This window comes from Littorina saxatilis, linkage group LG2 (genome assembly GCF_037325665.1).
Source record: "Littorina saxatilis isolate snail1 linkage group LG2, US_GU_Lsax_2.0, whole genome shotgun sequence".
Classification (NCBI taxonomy): domain Eukaryota; kingdom Metazoa; phylum Mollusca; class Gastropoda; order Littorinimorpha; family Littorinidae; genus Littorina; species Littorina saxatilis.
The window spans coordinates 104,043,145-104,067,263 of NC_090246.1; the positions used below are offsets into that span (position 1 = coordinate 104,043,145).

General features: G+C 43.3%; 1 protein-coding gene across 2 annotated transcripts in view; it reads right to left on the bottom strand.

Moving 5' to 3' along the window:
* LOC138960415 (cilia- and flagella-associated protein 65-like) overlaps positions 1–24,119 on the bottom strand; it is a 131,491-nt gene that overhangs the window by 59,761 nt on the left and 47,611 nt on the right. For both annotated transcript variants that reach the window (XM_070332324.1, XM_070332323.1), the window contains exons 12-21: positions 12,176–12,304; positions 10,939–11,007; positions 8,461–8,538; positions 7,977–8,057; positions 5,466–5,520; positions 4,939–5,024; positions 3,366–3,492; positions 2,549–2,717; positions 1,149–1,287; positions 255–296 (exon numbers count right to left, since the gene is read on the bottom strand). In XM_070332324.1, coding sequence (XP_070188425.1) covers positions 255–296; positions 1,149–1,287; positions 2,549–2,717; positions 3,366–3,492; positions 4,939–5,024; positions 5,466–5,520; positions 7,977–8,057; positions 8,461–8,538; positions 10,939–11,007; positions 12,176–12,304 — 975 coding nt within the window. The remainder of the gene's footprint in view (positions 1–254; positions 297–1,148; positions 1,288–2,548; positions 2,718–3,365; positions 3,493–4,938; positions 5,025–5,465; positions 5,521–7,976; positions 8,058–8,460; positions 8,539–10,938; positions 11,008–12,175; positions 12,305–24,119) is intronic.

Genomic DNA, 24,119 nt, shown 5'->3' on the forward strand with positions numbered 1-24,119 from the left:
AACAACTATAGATAAAGATCATTCCAGTCAATGCTTATTCAGGGAACATCCCGTCCTAACAGAAACAGTACTTCTGTCATGAACATGTGACAACAAACGAGTACCATAATCAACATTATTTATAACTCCATAAAATGAACAAAACATCAGCACACAATACAATTAGGATCATGCTTCAGAAGAACTTTACCCAATGAAATGAACGAAACATCAGCACACAATACAATTAGGATCATGCTTCAGAAGAACTTTACCCAGTGATAAGGCGCACAACTTGCCATCTCTCCTAAATCATCCTGACAGGAAGTAAGAGAAAAAAGACAAACTTTTACCCAGGGTAAAGAACAAAAATATACACATAAATTTTTTCACTAAAACATTTATCTCCCCTGCCCCCGGAACAAAAAAGTTCATCTTTACGTCAAATGTTTTATGGCGTCATTTTGTTTCATTTCTGTAATGTTTGATGGTGTGTGTGTTATGAAGGATTCGCTCGGATTGTGGACTATGGTGTGTGTGTTATGAAGGATTCGCTCGGATTGTGGACTCAGGAGACAGAGGTAAAATACATGTGTGTTTATTCAGCCATCTTAGTTAGGGAAGAGGGGGAACCACTCTTCTGGTTATAGTACATGTAAAGTAGGTGGTTATCTCCCATGTACAGATATTTGGTATTGGACATAAAACATAGATTATGTTTTAGCAGAATGTTACAATTTCATACATATCTTTCAAGACAGGTAGTGTGAACGCATGTGCAAATGCAAAGGATACCGAAACAGAAAGAATTTTCCTATCTGAGGTTAAAAAGGCCCACTGATATGGAACGCCAAAAGGCCCACTGATATGGAACGCCAAAAGGCCCACTGATATGGAACGCCAAAAGGCCCACTGATATGGAACGCCAAAAGGCCCACTGATATGGAACGCCAAAAGGCCCACTGATATGGAACGCCAAAAGGCCCACTGATATGGAACGCCAAAAGGCCCACTGATATGGAACGCCAAAAGGCCCACTGATATGGAACACCAAAAGGCCCACTGATATGGAACACCAAAAGGCCCACTGATATGGAACACCAAAAGGCCCACTGAATTCAGAGTGAGAAGAAAAGTGCAAGGATTATATATTTTTTTGGTCAACGTACCTTGTCGTACTTGTCATTCTCGTTGAGGCGCATGGTCATGTCGTGCTTGTAGGTCTGCACCTTGTCTGGAATGATGCGTACCACAAAGATCTGGTGATGGGAGCTCAGCAAACCTCGCGCTGGCTTGATAGAAAATGTGCTGCACAGACAGAAATAATTATGTTTTACTAAAAGAATACAGATGTGTACCAACAATATTATGAGAAGACTCTCCCTTAAATGCTGAAATCTTAAGTAAATCATACAAAAACAGTGATAATGTTAAACTGGAAAGTCCTGTGCCTGCTAGCTGCAAAGAATACTTTCCCTGACAGGAGATATGTAAGGACGTATTCCATGTTACTTGATTAACATTAATTTTATTGTGGTGGTTTTAGTTTCACACACTTAACTGCTCTAGTCAGGCTGAACTGCACAAGGCTGAATTGCATCGGATACGTCCAAAGTTTCCAAAAAGGGAAAAGCTTGCTCCTTTTCTTTTGAGCATACTTCTGCATTAAGCTGCTCCTCACAGCAAGTTAATCGGTGTGACATCCCCCCCCCCACACCCTTCCCCGAAAATTGAGCATACTTCTGCATTAAGCTGCTCCTCACAGCAAGTTAATCGGTGTGACATCCCCCCCCCCCCACCCACCCTTCCCCGAAAATTGAGCATACTTCTGCATTAAGCTGCTCCTCACAGCAAGTTAATCGGTGTGACATCCCCCCCCCCCCCCACCCACCCTTCCCCGAAAATTGAGCATACTTCTGCATTAAGCTGCTCCTCACAGCAAGTTAATCGGTGTGACATCCCCCCCCCCCACCCACCCTTCCCCGAAAATTGAGCATACTTCTGCATTAAGCTGCTCCTCACAGCAAGTTAATCGGTGTGACATCCCCCCCCCCCCACCCACCCTTCCCCGAAAATTGAGCATACTTCTGCATTAAGCTGCTCCTCACAGCAAGTTAATCGGTGTGACATCCCCCCCCCCCCCACCCACCCTTCCCCGAAAATTGAGCATACTTCTGCATTAAGCTGCTCCTCACAGCAAGTTAATCGGTGTGACATCCCCCCCCCCCCACCCTTCCCCGAAAATTGAGCATACTTCTGCATTAAGCTGCTCCTCACAGCAAGTTAATCGGTGTGACATCCCCCCCCCCTCACCCACCCTTCCCCGAAAATTGAGCATACTTCTGCATTAAGCTGCTCCTCACAGCAAGTTAATCGATGTGACATCCCCCCCCCCCCCCACCCACCCTTCCCCGAAAATTGAGCATGACTGCCTGAATGACAGGAAACAAATGGGCAGACACAAAAAGCACTTGCTGAAAAACGACATGTGAGTTGCAGCCCATGAACATAGAAGAAGAAAAATAAGGCGTGACACGCACTTGAAAAGGACGCAACGTTCTTCACTCACCTGTCAGGGTCCTTGGTCAGGTCGTACATGATGGGTGTGGTGCCGGTGTTGGTCAGCAGCACCGTGCTGTAGGCGCTCTCCTTGGTGTTGACCGCTGGGAAGACCACATGCGGTGAGTCCAGCAGGTACTGGGGCAGGAACGTCTCGTTGTTGGGCTGGAACGTGTGACCTGTAACCGAGGCAGGGTGTGTTTGATGTTATGCAGGGTGGAGTGTGAGAGAGAGAGAGAGAGAGAGAGAGAGAGAGAGAGAAAGAGAGAGAGAGAGATAGAAAGATAAAGAGAGAGAAAGAGAGAGAGAGATAGAGTGTGTGTGTGTGTGTGTGTGTTTGTGAGTGTGTGTGTTTGTGTGTGTTTGTGTGTGTGTATGTGTGTGCATGTGTATTCTCTTGTGTCTATTCAAACATGCCTCCGTCAATGTCTCAGGTACTCAAGTACGGGTCGAGTTACATGCCTCCGTCAATGTCTCAGGTACTCATGTACGGGTCGAGTTACATGCCTCCGTCAATGTCTCAGGTACTCATGTACGGGTCGAGTTACATTTTGGAAAACACAGTGAGAAGACAACAAGATTTCTACGACTTGTTTATAAGAGGGACAGATAACATGCTGTTCCCTCCACAAAAGAAATTTGAAAGTTCGACAATGGCAGAAACTGATCACCATGTAGTACGCTAAGGAGTAAGATCAATGACTGACAAATAAGTGCATTAACTATACACAACTCTCATTGTATCACCCCTCGCTTTGCACAAAATGTTGCAAGAGAATGCCTGGACAGAAAATAAAAATGTGAGAAAAGTGAGAAAGGTGACTTACCAGTACAGGTAAGAGTGATACACCAGGGAGGACAGTGGGTGGTGTCCTGCACCAGACGATAGTCTCGCAGACTCTTGTAGTACACAAAGCACTCCAGCTCTGCTCCATACAGTTTGTTTGGGGCCATCTGCAAAGCATAAAACAAAATAATAAACGTTTTCTAATCTTGCACAGCAGAGTCAACTAAAACAATTTCTGTTCTAATCTTGCACAGCAGTCAACTAAAACAATTTCTGTTCTAATCTTGCACAGCAGTCAACTAAAACAATTTCTGTTCTAATCTTGCACAGCAGTCAACTAAAACAATTTCTGTTCTAATCTTGCACAGCAGTCAACTAAAACAATTTCTGTTCTAATCTTGCACAGCAGTCAACTAAAACAATTTCTGTTCTAATCTTGCACAGCAGTCAACTAAAACAATTTCTGTTCTAATCTTGCACAGCAGTCAACTAAAACAATTTCTGTTCTAATCTTGCACAGCAGAGTCAACAAAAACAAACTTCTGGTTCCAAAACAAAAACTGTCTTCACTGATGAAATGCTGTAATGCTTTGGTTACTCAATCTACTGTTCACATGCCACACACACTGTGTTTGAGAACCGGCCCTAATGTCAAGTCATTTTCCTTTCTTATTTTTTATCTGATCTGCCGAAGTACATCTGGTGTGTTTAAGAACTGGCCCTATCTTGGATTATCATGTGAATGTCAAGTCATTTTCCTTTCTTATTTCTTATCTGATCTGCTGAAGTGCGTCTGGTGTGTTTAAGAACTGGCCCTATCTTGGATTATCATGTGAATGTCAAGTCATTTTCCTTTCTTATTTCTTATCTGATCTGCTGAAGTACATCTGGTGTGTTTAAGAACTGGCCCTATCTTGGATTATCATGTGAATGTCAAGTCATTTTCCTTTCTTATTTTTTATCTGATCTGCCGAAGTACATCTGGTGTGTTTAAGAACTGGCCCTATCTTGGATTATCATGTGAATGTCAAGTCATTTTCCTTTCTTATTTCTTATCTGATCTGCTGAAGTGCGTCTGGTGTGTTTAAGAACTGGCCCTATCTTGGATTATCATGTGAATGTCAAGTCATTTTCCTTTCTTATTTCTTATCTGATCTGCTGAAGTGCGTCTGGTGAAGCAGCTAGGCCCGGTAGCTAAGTTGGTAAAGCACTAGATTTGTGATCCTTGGGTCAGGTTCGAATCCTAGCTGGGGTGGTCACTGGTCAACTTTATGTGCAGTCTCAAAACATTATGTATGTCCCAACCCCATGTCACATGGTGGTCACTGGTCAACTTTATGTGCAGTCTCAAAAACATTATGCATGTCCCAACCCCATGTCACATCTGTGGTATGAAAAAGACCTCAATCATTGTGCCAGAAGAAGTACAGGTGGCCGATTACACCTAAACACACGTACACACACACCTGGGTAGCGTCACTCTTGTTGCTGCTAACTTTCCACTGAGAGGACGTAACCCAATTTTTTCAGCAATTAACTAATAAAGTAATGAAAATGAAAAAATAAAAATAAAATAAAATAAATATTGACTCTACTGAAGAAAGGCTACTGACGGGTTGGAACTTGACACGGAAGGAGCAAGCTTTGAGCGGAGGGATCTCCAGTGTTGGCTGTTGGATGTTGAAAACATGGTCTGAACCTGCAACCACCATTCCACCCAGTGTCATCATTCAAACAACAACAACAACAACAACAACAACAACAACAACAAACAACAACAACAACAACAACAACAACAACAACAAGAAAAAAAGGAATTTAATCAGGTTTTTGTAAGTATACACAAAAACGCATCACTTAACATGACGTTAGTTGATTGTTATTTTCTATCGTATCTTCAGCTGATACCACTATTCGAGACTGACGCAGAAAGCATAAGGAGATTGATTGTTTGTTTGTTTGTTTGTTTGTTTGTTTGTTTGCTTAACGCCCAGCCGACCACTAAGGGCCATATCAGGGCGGTGCATAAGGAGATAATGCAATCAATAAAGACTTCAACAAAAAAAAGAAGTATAGAAAAATAGAGAGGAAAAAAAAAAGGTAGAGAAAAAAGAAAAGTACAGAGATTGTGAAGACTTACGGGTGGTCCACTGGACAAGAACTTTGCCTCTTGTGTGGTTGGTGATGTTGATTGTCTGAAAACAAATCACCAAGCAACTTATCAAACTTTTATTCCTGTTTGACTGGCACGAAAAACACAACCTTATTCATCAAGATGTAGTGGAGACAGCACCGTCAACAGACAGACAAGAAACACAACCTGATTCATCAAGATGTAGTGGAGACAGCACCGTCAACAGACAGACAAGAAACACAACCTGATTCATCAAGATACAGTGGAGACAGCACCGTCAACAGACAGACAAGAAACACAACCTGATTCATCAAGATACAGTGGAGACAGCACCGTCAACAGACAGACAAGAAACACAACCTGATTCATCAAGATGTAGTGGAGACAGCACCGTCAACAGACAGACAAGAAACACAACCTGATTCATCAAGATGTAGTGGAGACAGCACCGTCAACAGACAGACAAGAAACACAACCTGATTCATCAAGATGTAGTGGAGACAGCACCGTCAACAGACAGACAAGAAACACAACCTGATTCATCAAGATGTAGTGGAGACAGCACCGTCAACAGACAGACAAGAAACACAACCTGATTCATCAAGATGTAGTGGAGACAGCGCCGTCAACAGACAGACAAGAAACACAACCTGATTCATCAAGATGTAGTGGAGACAGCACCGTCAACAGACAGACAAGAAACACAACCTTATTCATCAAGATGTAGTGGAGACAGCACCGTCAACAGACAGACAAGAAACACAACCTGATTCATCAAGATGCAGTGGAGACAGCACCGTCAACAGACAGACAAGAAACACAACCTGATTCATCAAGATGTAGTGGAGACAGCACCGTCAACAGACAGACAAGAAACACAACCTGATTCATCAAGATGTAGTGGAGACAGCACCGTCAACAGACAGACAAGAAACACAACCTGATTCATCAAGATGTAGTGGAGACAGCACCGTCAACAGACAGACAAGAAACACAACCTGATTCATCAAGATGTAGTGGAGACAGCGCCGTCAACAGACAGACAAGAAACACAACCTTATTCATCAAGATGTAGTGGAGACAGCACCGTCAACAGACAGACAAGAAACACAACCTGATTCATCAAGATGCAGTGGAGACAGCGCCGTCAACAGACAGACAAGAAACACAACCTGATTCATCAAGATACAGTGGAGACAGCACCGTCAACAGACAGACAAGAAACACAACCTGATTCATCAAGATGTAGTGGAGACAGCACCGTCAACAGACAGACAAGAAACACAACCTGATTCATCAAGATACAGTGGAGACAGCACCGTCAACAGACAGACAAGAAACACAACCTGATTCATCAAGATGTAGTGGAGACAGCACCGTCAACAGACAGACAAGAAACACAACCTGATTCATCAAGATGTAGTGGAGACAGCGCCGTCAACAGACAGACAAGAAACACAACCTGATTCATCAAGATGTAGTGGAGACAGCACCGTCAACAGACAGACAAGAAACACAACCTGATTCATCAAGATACAGTGGAGACAGCACCGTCAACAGACAGACAAGAAACACAACCTGATTCATCAAGATGTAGTGGAGACAGCACCGTCAACAGACAGACAAGAAACACAACCTGATTCATCAAGATGTAGTGGAGACAGCACCGTCAACAGACAGACAAGAAACACAACCTGATTCATCAAGATGTAGTGGAGACAGCACCGTCAACAGACAGACAAGAAACACAACCTGATTCATCAAGATGTAGTGGAGACAGCACCGTCAACAGACAGACAAGAAACACAACCTGATTCATCAAGATACAGTGGAGACAGCACCGTCAACAGACAGACAAGAAGCACAACCTTATTCATCAAGATGCAGTGGAGACAGCGCCGTCAACAGACAGACGAAGTAGACAGTGCCATCAAGACACACATTCCTTGCACATCACAGACAAGTGTACCACCAGCTTCATAACCAGAGCTGGACTCCAAGTGTAACCTAGGCGAACGACAAGAGGAAGAAGACAGACAAGTGTTACTGTGAAATTATTGTGGACTGGGTGGCCGAGTGGTAACGCACTTGCGCTCGGAAGCGAGAGGTTGCGAGTTCGACCCTGGGTCAGGGCGTTAGCAATGTTCTCCCCCCTTTCCTAACCTAGGTGGTGGGTTCAAGTGCTAGTCTTTCGGATGAGACGAAAAACCGAGGTCCCTTCGTGTACACTACATTGGGGTGTGCACGTTAAAGATCCCACGATTGACAAAAGGGTCTTTCCTGGCAAAATTGTATAGGCATAGATAAAAAATGTCCACCAAAATACCCGTGTGACTTGGAATAATAGGCCGTGAAAAGTAGGATATGCGCCGAAATGGCTGCGATCTGCTGGTCGATGTGAATGCGTGATGTATTGTGTAAAACATTCCATCTCACACGGCATAAATAGATCCCTGCGCCTTGAGTCCGAGTCTGGAGATACGCGCGCGATATAAGACTTCATATAATACTCCTTACCTTCTCTTCAATTCCACGCATACTGCTACAGTTTCCAAAATCGGCCACATGGATGTCAGCACTGACATGAGGAACTGAGCTCTGAAAAACAAAAATGTACATGATTTTATAATGTGAATTGCTCCTCTATATTCAGTATGGTTTGAAAAGATGTACAGAATCTTTTTAATTTCTCACTAAAAAAGAAAAGAAAAAAAAAATAACAACAACAGTTGAAAGTGACATTCTATGAGACAAAACCTTGATACATTCTATGAGACAAAACCTTCATACAGAGCACGCCATATTAGGAACTTTGAAGGATAAGAACAGAGGGCATGTTATTTATGTCAGGAATAATGAACACCAGAAGCCTTCACTTTGCAGGAAACAATTGCTCTTTTCCTGTTTCTTACATTACACAGTTCTAGAAACCACAGCTATAGGGACCAAAACACCCAAAATGTTGGAGAAAAACACACATCCGAGCACGACGTTCACTTACAATCGTGTCCGAGTGGAAACCATCATTGAAGTACTCTTCAAAGGGAGGAACCTCAACGGGAATCGCAGCTTTCTCATCCTGCAAAACAAAAGAGTTATTAAAACTGAAGCCTTTCTCCCTCAGAAGAGGCATATGGTTGCCTAAATGGCGGGGTAAAAACGGTTATACACATAAAAACCCACTCGTGCAAAAATACAAGTGTACGTGGGAGTTTCAGCCAATGAACGCAAAAGAAAGAAGAAGAAGTCTGAAGCCTTTCTTAGCCATTCGTCCTACCGTAATATAAAATTAGTATACCCAAAAAAAAACCATTGTACATTTAACTAACTAACATAGTAAAAACAAGTCGCGTAAGGCAAAATTACTACATTTAGTCAAGCTGTGGAACTCACAGAATGAAACTGAACGCACTGCATTTTTTCAAAATGACCGTAATCCGCCGCTCGTGCAAAAGGCAGTGAAATTAACGAGCCTGTTTAGCGCGGGGGTGGTTGCGCTGTGCTGCATAGCACGCTTTTCTGTACCTCTCTTCGTTTTAACTTTCTGAGCGTGTTTGTAATCCAAACATATCATATCTATATGTTTTTGGAATCAGGAACCGACAAGGAATACGATGAAATTGTTTTTAAATCGATTTCGGAAATTTTATTTTAATCATAATTTTTATATTTTTAATTTTCAGAGCTTGTTTTTAATCTGAATATAACATATGTATATGTTTTTGGAATCAGAAAATGATAAAGAATAAGATGAACGTAATTTTGGATCGTTTTATAAAAAAATAATTTTAATTACAATTTTCAGATTTTTAATGACCAAAGTCATTAATTAATTTTTAAGCCTCCAAGCTGAAATGCAATACCAAAGTCCGGCCTTCGTCGAAGATTGCTTGGCCAAAATTTCAATCAATTTGATTGAAAAATGAGGGTGTGACTCAACTTTTACAAAAAACCGAATATGACGTCATCAAAGACATTTATCCAAAAAATGAAAAAAACGTCTGGGGATATCATACCCAGGAACTCTCATGTAAAATTTCATAAAGATCGGTCCAGTAGTTTACTCTGAATCGCTCTACACACACACACACACAGACAGACAGACACACACACACACACACACACACATACACCACGACCCTCGTCTCGATTCCCCCTCTATGTCACTACCTCTGATAGACACACACACACACACACACACACACACACACACACACACACACACACACACACACACACACACACACACACATACACACACAGGGCCTCACATCCATGAGAGGTAGCATAGAACAAATGTCCTGGCCAATGTAAAAGTGATAGGACATTTGTCCTGAACAAAAACAAATCAATAGGAAATTTTTTTCCCGCAACAAAACGTAAATATAATTAAACTTGACTAGTTTCTTGGCACGAGGATAAAAGAACAAAAATACTTTTCTTGGCAAAAAGGTAACAGAAAATATAAAATAAATTACATCGAGTCAGTGCAGTGTTTCTGTCTCTGAACTTCAACTACTGTGCTGGTTCCTTTCTTTTGCTGAAGAGCATTCGCTTCCTCGTGGATGTCCACTTTTCAACAACCTTCGCCACCCACTGTGACTTGTGAATGTCATCCTTTGGCCCCTCCAGGTACACACGCATCAAGCTTGAGACGAAGTTACGCGTGGGGGTGAGGGAGGGGGTAGTGTCTTTCTTCGGCTCCGATGTTTGACTATCGCGATCGACATTCTCACCTGGGCGATCGGGCTCTAACTGCTCTGGGGCTGGAGGAAGCTCAGTTTCCGTGCTACTGACAGATGATGAGGGAAGGGACTTGAAGTGTAATTTCTTCTGTCCCTTTTCTGGGATCAGTTTTCGTTTAGGCGGCATGTTTGTTATTTTCGGGGAAAGCGCGAAGGGAGGCAACTCTCAACTGGCTTCGAGCATTCCGAGTTGCGAGCCTTGGAAACTCTTTGGTACTAGAGGCACAAAGTGTCTAATTTCGTCTGCTAAACATCGCTTCGCAATACATCGATAAATTAGCATTCAAACTACTGTAAATTGAGAAGTACTGACGATGTCCGGATCAAATGATAGAATAATCGGACATTGACCACTTTGTGACAAAAACAATAGGACATTTGTCCTCCTGCATGAAAAATGTATAGGACATTTGAAAAAAATATCCTCATATGTCCGATGTCCGACGTGGATGTGAGGCCCTGCATACACACACACACACACATGTACACACACACACACACACACATGTACACACACACACATGTACACACACACACATGTACACACACACACACACATGTACACACACACACACACACACACACATACACACACACACATGTACACACACACACACACACACACACACACATGTACACACACACACACACACACACTTGCATGCACGCACGATGCACGCACACACATTTCAATATGAGTGATGTAGTAAAGTTTAGTGAAGAGATCACCATACCTGTGGAGTGACGAGACATCCATCTTCATCCACAAGAAGCTTTTTCTCTTGCATCAGCTCATTCAGTTGCTGAAACAATCCACAATAAAGACACTGGTCAACACACACTAGATCAACCTTTCCTATACTATTGATCATACTTCAAGTCAAAACCTCATTATTACATGCTTTTTTTTATATTGTTGTATTCTCCCAGACCTGTGCACACTCAAAACGCTCATCAGTAGTAAAGAAACCAAATTTCAGTAGTTTTTAAAATGTTTCAGTAGTAAGCTGTAACGACAGTTCAAGACATAATTCTGCTCACAAAGCACACAGGTCTCCTTTGCTGGATTTTACGATCTCCAGGTTGTCTTGAGAATAACTGGACTTCCAGCACTGTTGTGCCGTTTTCTTCTTTGGTGACAGAGCTGCAGGTGTCTCCTCTTCACTATCTGAATCTCGCACTCTTTTTTTCTTTTCCATGTTTCACTTCAATCACAAGTTGCCACGCAGACGCTAGACGAACTAAGTCTAAGAACAAAGACTCAATGCTGAGAACACGCGCGCTTCCGGTAAATCGGAACGGCGCAACGGCCGACTAATTGGTCAAAACATCTTAAAACAGAAAAAAAGTGTTTAATTTTTTTTGTAGTAAAACATCGGAATTTCGGAATTTTAATTAAAAATCCGAAGCACCGTATTCTGCATATAAAAATCAGAGAAATTACGGAGAAACCGTAGATGTGCCCAGGTCTGTTCTCCCCAAAAAGCGCCGTATGGCTGCCTATTAATGGCGGGGTAAAAACGGTCATACATGTAAAAACCCACTCGTGCAAAAAACACAAGTGTGGGAGTTTCAGCCCATGAACGCAGAAGAAGAAAAAATATTGTTGTATTCTGACAGCAGCCAACTCGTTACCAACTATTAAACTGTGAGATAATAATGGCTACTTTTCAAAGTCTGATATTTCACATTTTGCTGCTCCTCTACCTGACTGACATACTTTGATACAACAAGACAGCCAGCCCTTTCACATATGACACTCACTCTTTGTCTACTTAGCAGAAACAAATCTTTCACATTGATGCATGTGCCTGATGATTGATCTTTGATATCAACAGATATCTCCTTTCAAAACTGAAACAGCATACAACAACATGACCATCAAACTAAAGAAAAATCAAAATCTATGCAACAATAGATTTCAATTTACAAATGACACACCAGCAAGCAAAAGATCAGAACATTACGCACCTCTGGTGGGTAGAAAGAGAAACCTCGGGCCACATGGGTGTGAAAGCGCTTGACGTGCTTGGACAGCAGTACAGCCGGTTTCATCATCTCCGCATGACACGTGCCCATCAGATCCAGGTAAAGGGGACCCTACACAAAAGCACAATGGTCAAACACGAAGTCAGAGCAAGCAAGATAAACACGAAGTCAGAGCAAGCAAGATAAACACAAAGTCAGAGCAAGCAAGATAAACACAAAAACCACAAGGGACAGATCAACAAAGACACAAGGGACAGATCAACAAAGACACAAGGGACAGATCAACAAAGACACAAGGGACAGATCAACAAAGACACAAGGGACAGATCAACAAGGGACAGATCAACAAAGACACAAGGGACAGATCAACAAAGACACGAGGGACAGATCAACAAGGGACAGATCAACAAAGACACGAGGGACAGATCAACAAAGACACAAGGGACAGATCAACAAGGGACAGATCAACAAAGACACAAGGGACAGATCAACAAAGACACAAGGGACAGATCAACAAAGACACAAGGGACAGATCAACAAAGACACAAGGGACAGATCAACAAAGACACAAGGGACAGATCAACAAAGACACAAGGGACAGATCAACAAAGACACAAGGGACAGATCAACAAAGACACAAGGGACAGATCAACAAAGACACAAGGGACAGATCAACAAAGACACAAGGGACAGATCAACAAAGACACAAGGGACAGATCAACAAGGGACAGATCAACAAAGACACAAGGGACAGATCAACAAGGGACAGATCAACAAAGACACAAGGGACAGATCAACAAAGACACAAGGGACAGATCAACAAAGACACAAGGGACAGATCAACAAAGACACAAGGGACAGATCAACAGACACAAGGGACAGATCAACAAGGGTCAGATCAACAAAGACACAAGGGACAGATCAACAAAGACACAAGGGACAGATCAACAAAGACACAAGGGACAGATCAACAAAGACACAAGGGACAGATCAACAAAGACACAAGGGACAGATCAACAAAGACACAAGGGACAGATCAACAAAGACACAAGGGTCAGATCAACAGACACAAGGAACAGATCAACAAAGACACGAGGGACAGATCAACAAAGACACTAGGGACAGATCAACAAAGACACAAGGGACAGATCAACAAAGACACAAGGGACAGATCAACAAGGGACAGATCAACAAAGACACAAGGGACAGATCAACAGAGACACAAGGGACAGATCAACAAGGGACAGATCAACAAAGACACAAGGGACAGATCAACAAAGACACAAGGGACAGATCAACAAAGACACAAGGGACAGATCAACAAAGACACAAGGGACAGATCAACACAGACACAGGGGACAGATCAACAAAGACACAAGGGACAGATCAACAAGGGACAGATCAACAAAGACACAAGGGACAGATCAACAAAGACACAAGGGACAGATCAACAAAGACACAAGGGACAGATCAACAAAGACACAAGGGACAGATCAACAAAGACACAAGGGACAGATCAACAAAGACACAAGGGACAGATCAACAAAGACACAAGGGACAGATCAACAAGGGACAGATCAACAAAGACACAAGGGACAGATCAACAAAGACACAAGGGACAGATCAACAAAGACACAAGGGACAGATCAACAAAGACACAAGGGACAGATCAACAAAGACACAAGGGACAGATCAACAAAGACACAAGGGACAGATCAACAAAGACACAAGGGACAGATCAACAAAGACACAAGGGACAGATCAACAAAGACACAAGGGACAGATCAACAAAGACACAAGGGACAGATCAACAAAGACACAAGGGACAGATCAACAAAGACACAAGGGACAGATCAACAAAGACACAAGGGACAGATCAACAAAGACACAAGGGACAGATCAACAAAGACACAAGGGACAGATCAACAAAGACACAAGGGACAGATCAACAAGGGACAGATCAACAAAGACACAAGGGACAGATCAACAAAGACACAAGGGACAGATCAACAAAGACACAAGGGACAGATCAACAAAGACACAAGGGACAGATCAACAAAGACACAAGGGACAGATCAACAAAGACACAAGGGACAGATCAACAAAGACACAAGGGACAGATCAACAAAGACACAAGGGACAGATCAACAAGGGACAGATCAACAAAGACACAAGGGACAGATCAACAAAGACACAAGGGACAGATCAACAAAGACACAAGGGACAGATCAACAAGGGACAGATCAACAAAGACACAAGGGACAGATCAACAAAGACACAAGGGACAGATCAACAAGGGACAGATCAACAAAGACACAAGGGACAGATCAACAAAGACACAAGGGACAGATCAACAAAGACACAAGGGACAGATCAACAAAGACACAAGGGACAGATCAACAAAGACACAAGGGACAGATCAACAAAGACACAAGGGACAGATCAACAAAGACACAAGGGACAGATCAACAAAGACACAAGGGACAGATCAACAAGGGACAGATCAACAAAGACACAAGGGACAGATCAACAAGGGACAGATCAACAAAGACACAAGGGACAGATCAACAAAGACACAAGGGACAGATCAACAAAGACACAAGGGACAGATCAACAAAGACACAAGGGACAGATCAACAAAGACACAAGGGACAGATCAACAAAGACACAAGGGACAGATCAACAAAGACACAAGGGACAGATCAACAAAGACACAAGGGACAGATCAACAAGGGACAGATCAACACAGACACAAGGGACAGATCAACAAAGACACAAGGGACAGATCAACAAAGACACAAGGGACAGATCAACAAAGACACAAGGGACAGATCAACAAAGACACAAGGGACAGATCAACAAAGACACAAGGGACAGATCAACAAAGACACAAGGGACAGATCAACAAAGACACAAGGGACAGATCAACAAAGACACAAGGGACAGATCAACAAAACCACAAGGGACAGATCAACAAAGACACAAGGGACAGATCAACAAAGACACAAGGGACAGATCAACAAAGACACAAGGGACAGATCAACAAAGACACAAGGGACAGATCAACAAAGACACAAGGGACAGATCAACAAAGACACAAGGGACAGATCAACAAAGACACAAGGGACAGATCAACAAGGGACAGATCAACAAAGACACAAGGGACAGATCAACAAAGACACGAGGGACAGATCAACAAAGACACAAGGGACAGATCAACAAAGACACAAGGGACAGATCAACAAAGACACAAGGGACAGATCAACAAAGACACAAGGGACAGATCAACAAAGACACAAGGGACAGATCAACAAAGACACAAGGGACAGATCAACAAAGACACAAGGGACAGATCAACAAAGACACAAGGGACAGATCAACAAAGACACAAGGGACAGATCAACAAAGACACAAGGGACAGATCAACAAAGACACAAGGGACAGATCAACAAAGACACAAGGGACAGATCAACAAAGACACAAGGGACAGATCAACAAAGACACAAGGGACAGATCAACAAAGACACAAGGGACAGATCAACAAAGACACAAGGGACAGATCAACAAGGGACAGATCAACAAGGGACAGATCAACAAAGACACAAGGGGACAGATCAACAGACACAAGGGACAGATCAACAAAGACACAAGGGACAGATCAACAAAGACACAAGGGACAGATCAACAAGGGACAGATCAACAAAGACACAAGGGACAGATCAACAAAGACACAAGGGACAGATCAACAAAGACACAAGGGACAGATCAACAAAGACACAAGGGACAGATCAACAAGGGACAGATCAACAAGGGACAAATCAACAAGGGACAGATCAACAAAGACACAAGGGACAGATCAACAAAGACACAAGGGACAGATCAACAAAGACACATGGGACAGATCAACAAAGACACAAGGGACAGATCAACAAAGACACAAGGGACAGATCAACAAAGACACAAGGGACAGATCAACAAAGACACAAGGGACAGATCAACAAGGGACAGATCAACAAGGAACAGATCAACAAGGGACAGATCAACAAGGGACAGATCAACAAGGGACAGATCAACAAGGGACAGATCAACAAGGGACAGATCAACAAAGACACAAGGGACAGATCAACAAGGGACAGATCAACAAAGACACAAGGGACAGATCAACAAAGACACAAGGGACAGATCAACAAAGACACAAGGGACAGATCAACAAAGACACAAGGGACAGATCAACAAAGACACAAGGGACAGATCAACAAAGACACAAGGGACAGATCAACAAAGACACAAGGGACAGATCAACAAGGGACAGATCAACAAGGGACAGATCAACAAGGAACAGATCAACAAGGGACAGATCAACAAAGACACAAGGGACAGATCAACAAGGAACAGATCAACAAGGGACAGATCAACAAAGACACAAGGAACAGATCAACAAGGAACAGATCAACAAGGGACAGATCAACAAAGACACAAGGGACAGATCAACAAGGAACAGATCAACAAGGGACAGATCAACAAAGACACAAGGGACAGATCAACAAGGAACAGATCAACAAGGGACAGATCAACAAAGACACAAGGAACAGATCAACAAGGGACAGATCAACAAAGACACAAGGGACAGATCAACAAAGACACAAGGGACAGATCAACAAAGACACAAGGGACAGATCAACAAAGACACAAGGGACAGATCAACAAAGACACAAGGGACAGATCAACAAAGACACAAGGGACAGATCAACAAAGACACAAGGTACAGATCAACAAAGACACAAGGAACAGATCAACAAGGGACAGATCAACAAGGGACAGATCAACAAAGACACAAGGGACAGATCAACAAGGGACAGATCAACAAAGACACAAGGGACAGATCAACAAAGACACAATGGACAGATCAACAAAGACACAAGGGACAGATCAACAAAGACACAAGGGACAGATCAACAAAGACACAAGGGACAGATCAACAGACACAAGGGACAGATCAACAAAGACACAAGGGACAGATCAACAAAGACACGAGGGACAGATCAACACAGACACAAGGGACAGATCAACACAGACACAAGGGACAGATCAACAAAGACACAAGGGACAGATCAACAAAGACACTAGGGACAGATCAACAAAGACACAAGGGACAGATCAACAAAACCACAAGGGACAGATCAACAAGGGACAGATCAACAAAGACACAAGGGACAGATCAACAAAGACACAAGGGACAGATCAACAAAGACACAAGGGACAGATCAACAAAGACACAAGGGACAGATCAACAAAGACACAAGGGACAGATCAACAAGGGACAGATCAACAAGGGACAGATCAACAAAGACACAAGGGACAGATCAACAAAGACACAAGGGACAGATCAACAAAGACACAAGGGACAGATCAACAAAGACACAAGGGACAGATCAACAAAGACACAAGGGACAGATCAACAAAACCACAAGGGACAGATCAACAAGGGACAGATCAACAAAGACACAAGGGACAGATCAACAAATACACAAGGGACAGATCAACAAAGACACAAGGGACAGATCAACAAAGACACAAGGGACAGATCAACAAAGACACAAGGGGCAGATCAACAAGGGACAGATCAACAAGGGACAGATCAACAAGGGACAGATCAACAAAGACACGAGGGACAGATCAACAAGGGACAGATCAACAAGGAACAGATCAACAAGGGACAGATCAACAAAGACACAAGGAACAGATCAACAAGGGACAGATCAACAAGGAACAGATCAACAAGGGACAGATCAACAAAGACACAAGGAACAGATCAACAAGGGACAGATCAACAAAGACACAAGGGACAGATCAACAAAGACACAAGGGACAGATCAACAAAGACACAAGGGACAGATCAACAAGGGACAGATCAACAAAGACACAAGGGACAGATCAACAAAAACACAAGGAACAGATCAACACAGACACAAGGGACAGATCAACAAGGGACAGATCAACAAGGGACAGATCAACAAGGGACAGATCAACAGACACAAGGGACAGATCAACAAGGGACAGATCAACAAGGGACAGATCAACAAAGACACAAGGGACAGATCAACAAAGACACAAGGGACAGATCAACAAGGGACAGATCAACAAGGGACAAATCAACAAAGACACAAGGGACAGATCAACAAAGACACAAGGGACAGATCAACAAGGGACAGATCAACAAAGACACAAGGGACAGATCAACAAGGGACAGATCAACAAGGGACAGATCAACAAAGACACAAGGGACAGATCAACAAGGGACAGATCAACAAGGGACAGATCAACAAGGGACAGATCAACAAAGACACAAGGGACAGATCAACAAGGGACAGATCAACAAGGGACAGATCAACAAGGGACAGATCAACAAGGGACAGATCAACAAAGACACAAGGGACAGATCAACAAGGGACAGATCAACAAGGGACAGATCAACAAGGGACAGATCAACAAGGGACAGATCAACAAAGACACAAGGGACAGATCAACAAGGGACAGATCAACAAGGGACAGATCAACAAAGACACAAGGGACAGATCAACAAGGGACAGATCAACAAGGGACAGATCAACAAGGGACAGATCAACAAGGGACAGATCAACAAAGACACAAGGGACAGATCAACAAGGGACAGATCAACAAGGGACAGATCAACAAAGACACAAGGGACAGATCAACAAGGGACAGATCAACAAGGGACAGATCAACAAGGGACAGATCAACAAGGGACAGATCAACAAGGGACAGATCAACAAGGGACAGATCAACAAAGACACAAGGGACAGATCAACAAAGACACAAGGGACAGATCAACAAGGGACAGATCAACAAAGACACAAGGGACAGATCAACAAAGACACAAGGGACAGATCAACAGACACAAGGGACAGATCAACAAAGACACAAGGGACAGATCAACAAGGGACAGATCAACAAAGACACGAGGGACAGATCAACAAGGGACAGATCAACAAAGACACAAGGGACAGATCAACAAAGACACAAGGGACAGATCAACAAAGACACAAGGGACAGATCAACAAAGACACAAGGGACAGATCAACAAGGGACAGATCAACAAAGACACAAGGGACAGATCAACAAAGACACAAGGGACAGATCAACAAAGACACAAGGGTCAGATCAACAAAGACACAAGGGACAGATCAACAAAGACACAAGGGACAGATCAACAAGGGACAGATCAACAAGGGACAGATCAACAAAGACACAAGGGACAGATCAACAAAGACACAAGGGACAGATCAACAAAGACACAAGGGACAGATCAACAAAGACACAAGGGACAGATCAACAAAGACACAAGGGACAGATCAACAAAGACACAAGGGACAGATCAACAAAGACACAAGGGACAGATCAACAAAGACACAAGGGACAGATCAACAAAGACACAAGGGACAGATCAACAAAGACACAAGGGACAGATCAACAAAGACACAAGGGACAGATCAACAAAGACACAAGGGACAGATCAACAAAGACACAAGGGACAGATCAACAAGGGACAGATCAACAAAGACACAAGGGACAGATCAACAAAGACACAAGGGACAGATCAACAAAGACACAAGGGACAGATCAACAAAGACACAAGGGACAGATCAACAAAGACACAAGGGACAGATCAACAAAGACACAAGGGACAGATCAACAAGGGACAGATCAACAAAGACACAAGGGGACAGATCAACAGACACAAGGGACAGATCAACACAGACACGAGGGACAGATCAACAAAGACACAAGGGACAGATCAACAAAGACACAAGGGACAGATCAACAAAGACACAAGGGACAGATCAACAAAGACACAAGGGACAGATCAACAAAGACACAAGGGACAGATCAACAAAGACACAAGGGACAGATCAACAAAGACACAAGGGACAGATCAACAAAGACACAAGGGACAGATCAACAAAGACACAAGGGACAGATCAACAGACACAAGGGACAGATCAACAAAGACACAAGGGACAGATCAACAAAGACACAAGGGACAGATCAACAAAGACACAAGGGACAGATCAACAAAGACACAAGGGACAGATCAACAAAGACACAAGGGACAGATCAACAAAGACACAAGGGACAGATCAACAAAGACACAAGGGACAGATCAACAAAGACACAAGGGACAGATCAACAAAGACACAAGGGACAGATCAACAAAGACACAAGGGACAGATCAACAAAGACACAAGGGACAGATCAACAAAGACACAAGGGACAGATCAACAAAGACACAAGGGACAGATCAACAAAGACACAAGGGACAGATCAACAAAGACACGAGGGACAGATCAACAAAGACACAAGGGGACAGATCAACAAAGACACAAGGGACAGATCAACAAGGGACAGATCAACAAAGACACTAGGGACAGATCAACAAAGACACAAGGGACAGATCAACAAAGACACAAGGGACAGATCAACAAAGACACAAGGGACAGATCAACAAAGACACAAGGGACAGATCAACAAAGACACAAGGGACAGATCAACAAGGGACAGATCAACAAGGGACAAATCAACAAGGGACAGATCAACAAAGACACAAGGGACAGATCAACAAGGGACAGATCAACAAAGACACAAGGGACAGATCAACAAGGGACAGATCAACAAAGACACAAGGGACAGATCAACAAAGACACAAGGGACAGATCAACAAGGGACAGATCAACAAGGGACAGATCAACAAAGACACAGGGGACAGATCAACAAAGACACAAGGGACAGATCAACAAAGACACAAGGGACAGATCAACAAAGACACAAGGGACAGATCAACAAAGACACAAGGGACAGATCAACAAGGGACAGATCAACAAAGACACAAGGGACAGATCAACAAAGACACAAGGGACAGATCAACAAAGACACAAGGGGACAGATCAACAAAGACACAAGGGACAGATCAACAAAGACACAAGGGACAGATCAACAAAGACACAAGGGACAGATCAACAAAGACACAAGGGACAGATCAACAAAGACACAAGGGACAGATCAACAAAGACACAAGGGACAGATCAACAAAGACACAAGGGACAGATCAACAAAGACACAAGGGACAGATCAACAAAGACACAAGGGACAGATCAACAAAGACACAAGGGACAGATCAACAAAGACACAAGGGACAGATCAACAAAGACACAAGGGACAGATCAACAAAGACACAAGGGACAGATCAACAAAGACACAAGGGACAGATCAACAAGGGACAGATCAACAAAACCACAAGGGACAGATCAACAAAGACACAAGGGACAGATCAACAAAGACACAAGGGACAGATCAACAAAGACACTAGGGACAGATCAACAGACACAAGGGACAGATCAACAAAGACACAAGGGACAGATCAACAAAGACACAAGGGACAGATCAACAAAGACACAAGGGACAGATCAACAAGGGACAGATCAACAGACACAAGGGACAGATCAACAAAGACACAAGGGACAGATCAACAAAGACACAAGGGACAGATCAACAAAGACACAAGGGACAGATCAACAAGGGACAAATCAACAAGGGACAGATCAACAAGGGACAGATCAACAAGGGACAGATCAACAAGGGACAGATCAACAAGGGACAGATCAACAAGGGACAGATCAACAAAGACACAAGGGACAGATCAACAAGGGACAGATCAACAAGGGACAGATCAACAAGGGACAGATCAACAAAGACACAAGGGACAGATCAACACAGACACAAGGGACAGATCAACAAGGGACAGATCAACAAGGGACAGATCAACAAGGGACAGATCAACACAGACACAAGGGACAGATCAACAAGGGACAGATCAACAAGGGACAGATCAACAAGGGACAGATCAACAAGGGACAGATCAACAAGGGACAGATCAACAAAGACACGAGGGACAGATCAACAAAGACACAAGGGACAGATCAACAAGGGACAGATCAACAAAGACACAAGGGACAGATCAACAAGGGACAGATCAACAAGGGACAAATCAACAAGGGACAGATCAACAAAGACACAAGGGACAGATCAACAAAGACACAAGGGACAGATCAACAAAGACACAAGGGACAGATCAACAAAGACACAAGGGACAGATCAACAAAGACACAAGGGACAGATCAACAAAGACACAAGGGACAGATCAACAAAGACACAAGGGACAGATCAACAAGGGACAGATCAACAAGGAACAGATCAACAAGGGACAGATCAACAAGGGACAGATCAACAAGGGACAGATCAACAAGGGACAGATCAACAAGGGACAGATCAACAAAGACACAAGGGACAGATCAACAAGGGACAGATCAACAAAGACACAAGGGACAGATCAACAAAGACACAAGGGACAGATCAACAAAGACACAAGGGACAGATCAACAAAGACACAAGGGACAGATCAACAAAGACACAAGGGACAGATCAACACAGACACAAGGGACAGATCAACAAAGACACAAGGGACAGATCAACAAGGGACAGATCAACAAGGGACAGATCAACAAGGAACAGATCAACAAGGGACAGATCAACAAAGACACAAGGGACAGATCAACAAGGAACAGATCAACAAGGGACAGATCAACAAAGACACAAGGAACAGATCAACAAGGAACAGATCAACAAGGGACAGATCAACAAAGACACAAGGGACAGATCAACAAGGAACAGATCAACAAGGGACAGATCAACAAAGACACAAGGGACAGATCAACAAGGAACAGATCAACAAGGGACAGATCAACAAAGACACAAGGAACAGATCAACAAGGGACAGATCAACAAAGACACAAGGGACAGATCAACAAAGACACAAGGGACAGATCAACAAAGACACAAGGGACAGATCAACAAAGACACAAGGGACAGATCAACAAAGACACAAGGGACAGATCAACAAAGACACAAGGGACAGATCAACAAAGACACAAGGGACAGATCAACAAAGACACAAGGAACAGATCAACAAGGGACAGATCAACAAGGGACAGATCAACAAAGACACAAGGGACAGATCAACAAGGGACAGATCAACAAAGACACAAGGGACAGATCAACAAAGACACAAGGGACAGATCAACAAAGACACAAGGGACAGATCAACAAAGACACAAGGGACAGATCAACAAAGACACAAGGGACAGATCAACAAAGACACAAGGGACAGATCAACACAGACACAGGGGACAGATCAACAAAGACACAAGGGACAGATCAACAGACACAAGGGACAGATCAACAAAGACACAAGGGACAGATCAACAAAGACACAAGGGACAGATCAACAGACACAAGGGACAGATCAACAGACACAAGGAACAGATCAACAAAACCACAAGGGACAGATCAACAAGGGACAGATCAACAAAGACACAAGGGACAGATCAACAAGGGACAGATCAACAAGGGACAGATCAACAAGGGACAGATCAACAAAGACACAAGGGACAGATCAACAAAGACACAAGGGACAGATCAACAAAGACACAAGGGACAGATCAACAAAGACACAAGGGACAGATCAACAAAGACACAAGGGACAGATCAACAAGGGACAGATCAACAAGGGACAGATCAACAAAGACACAAGGGACAGATCAACAAAGACACAAGGGACAGATCAACAAAGACACAAGGGACAGATCAACACAGACACAGGGGACAGATCAACAAAGACACAAGGAACAGATCAACAAAACCACAAGGGACAGATCAACAAGGGACAGATCAACAAAACCACAAGGGACAGATCAACAAAGACACAAGGGACAGATCAACAAAGACACAAGGGACAGATCAACAGACACAAGGGACAGATCAACAAAGACACAAGGGGCAGATCAACAAGGGA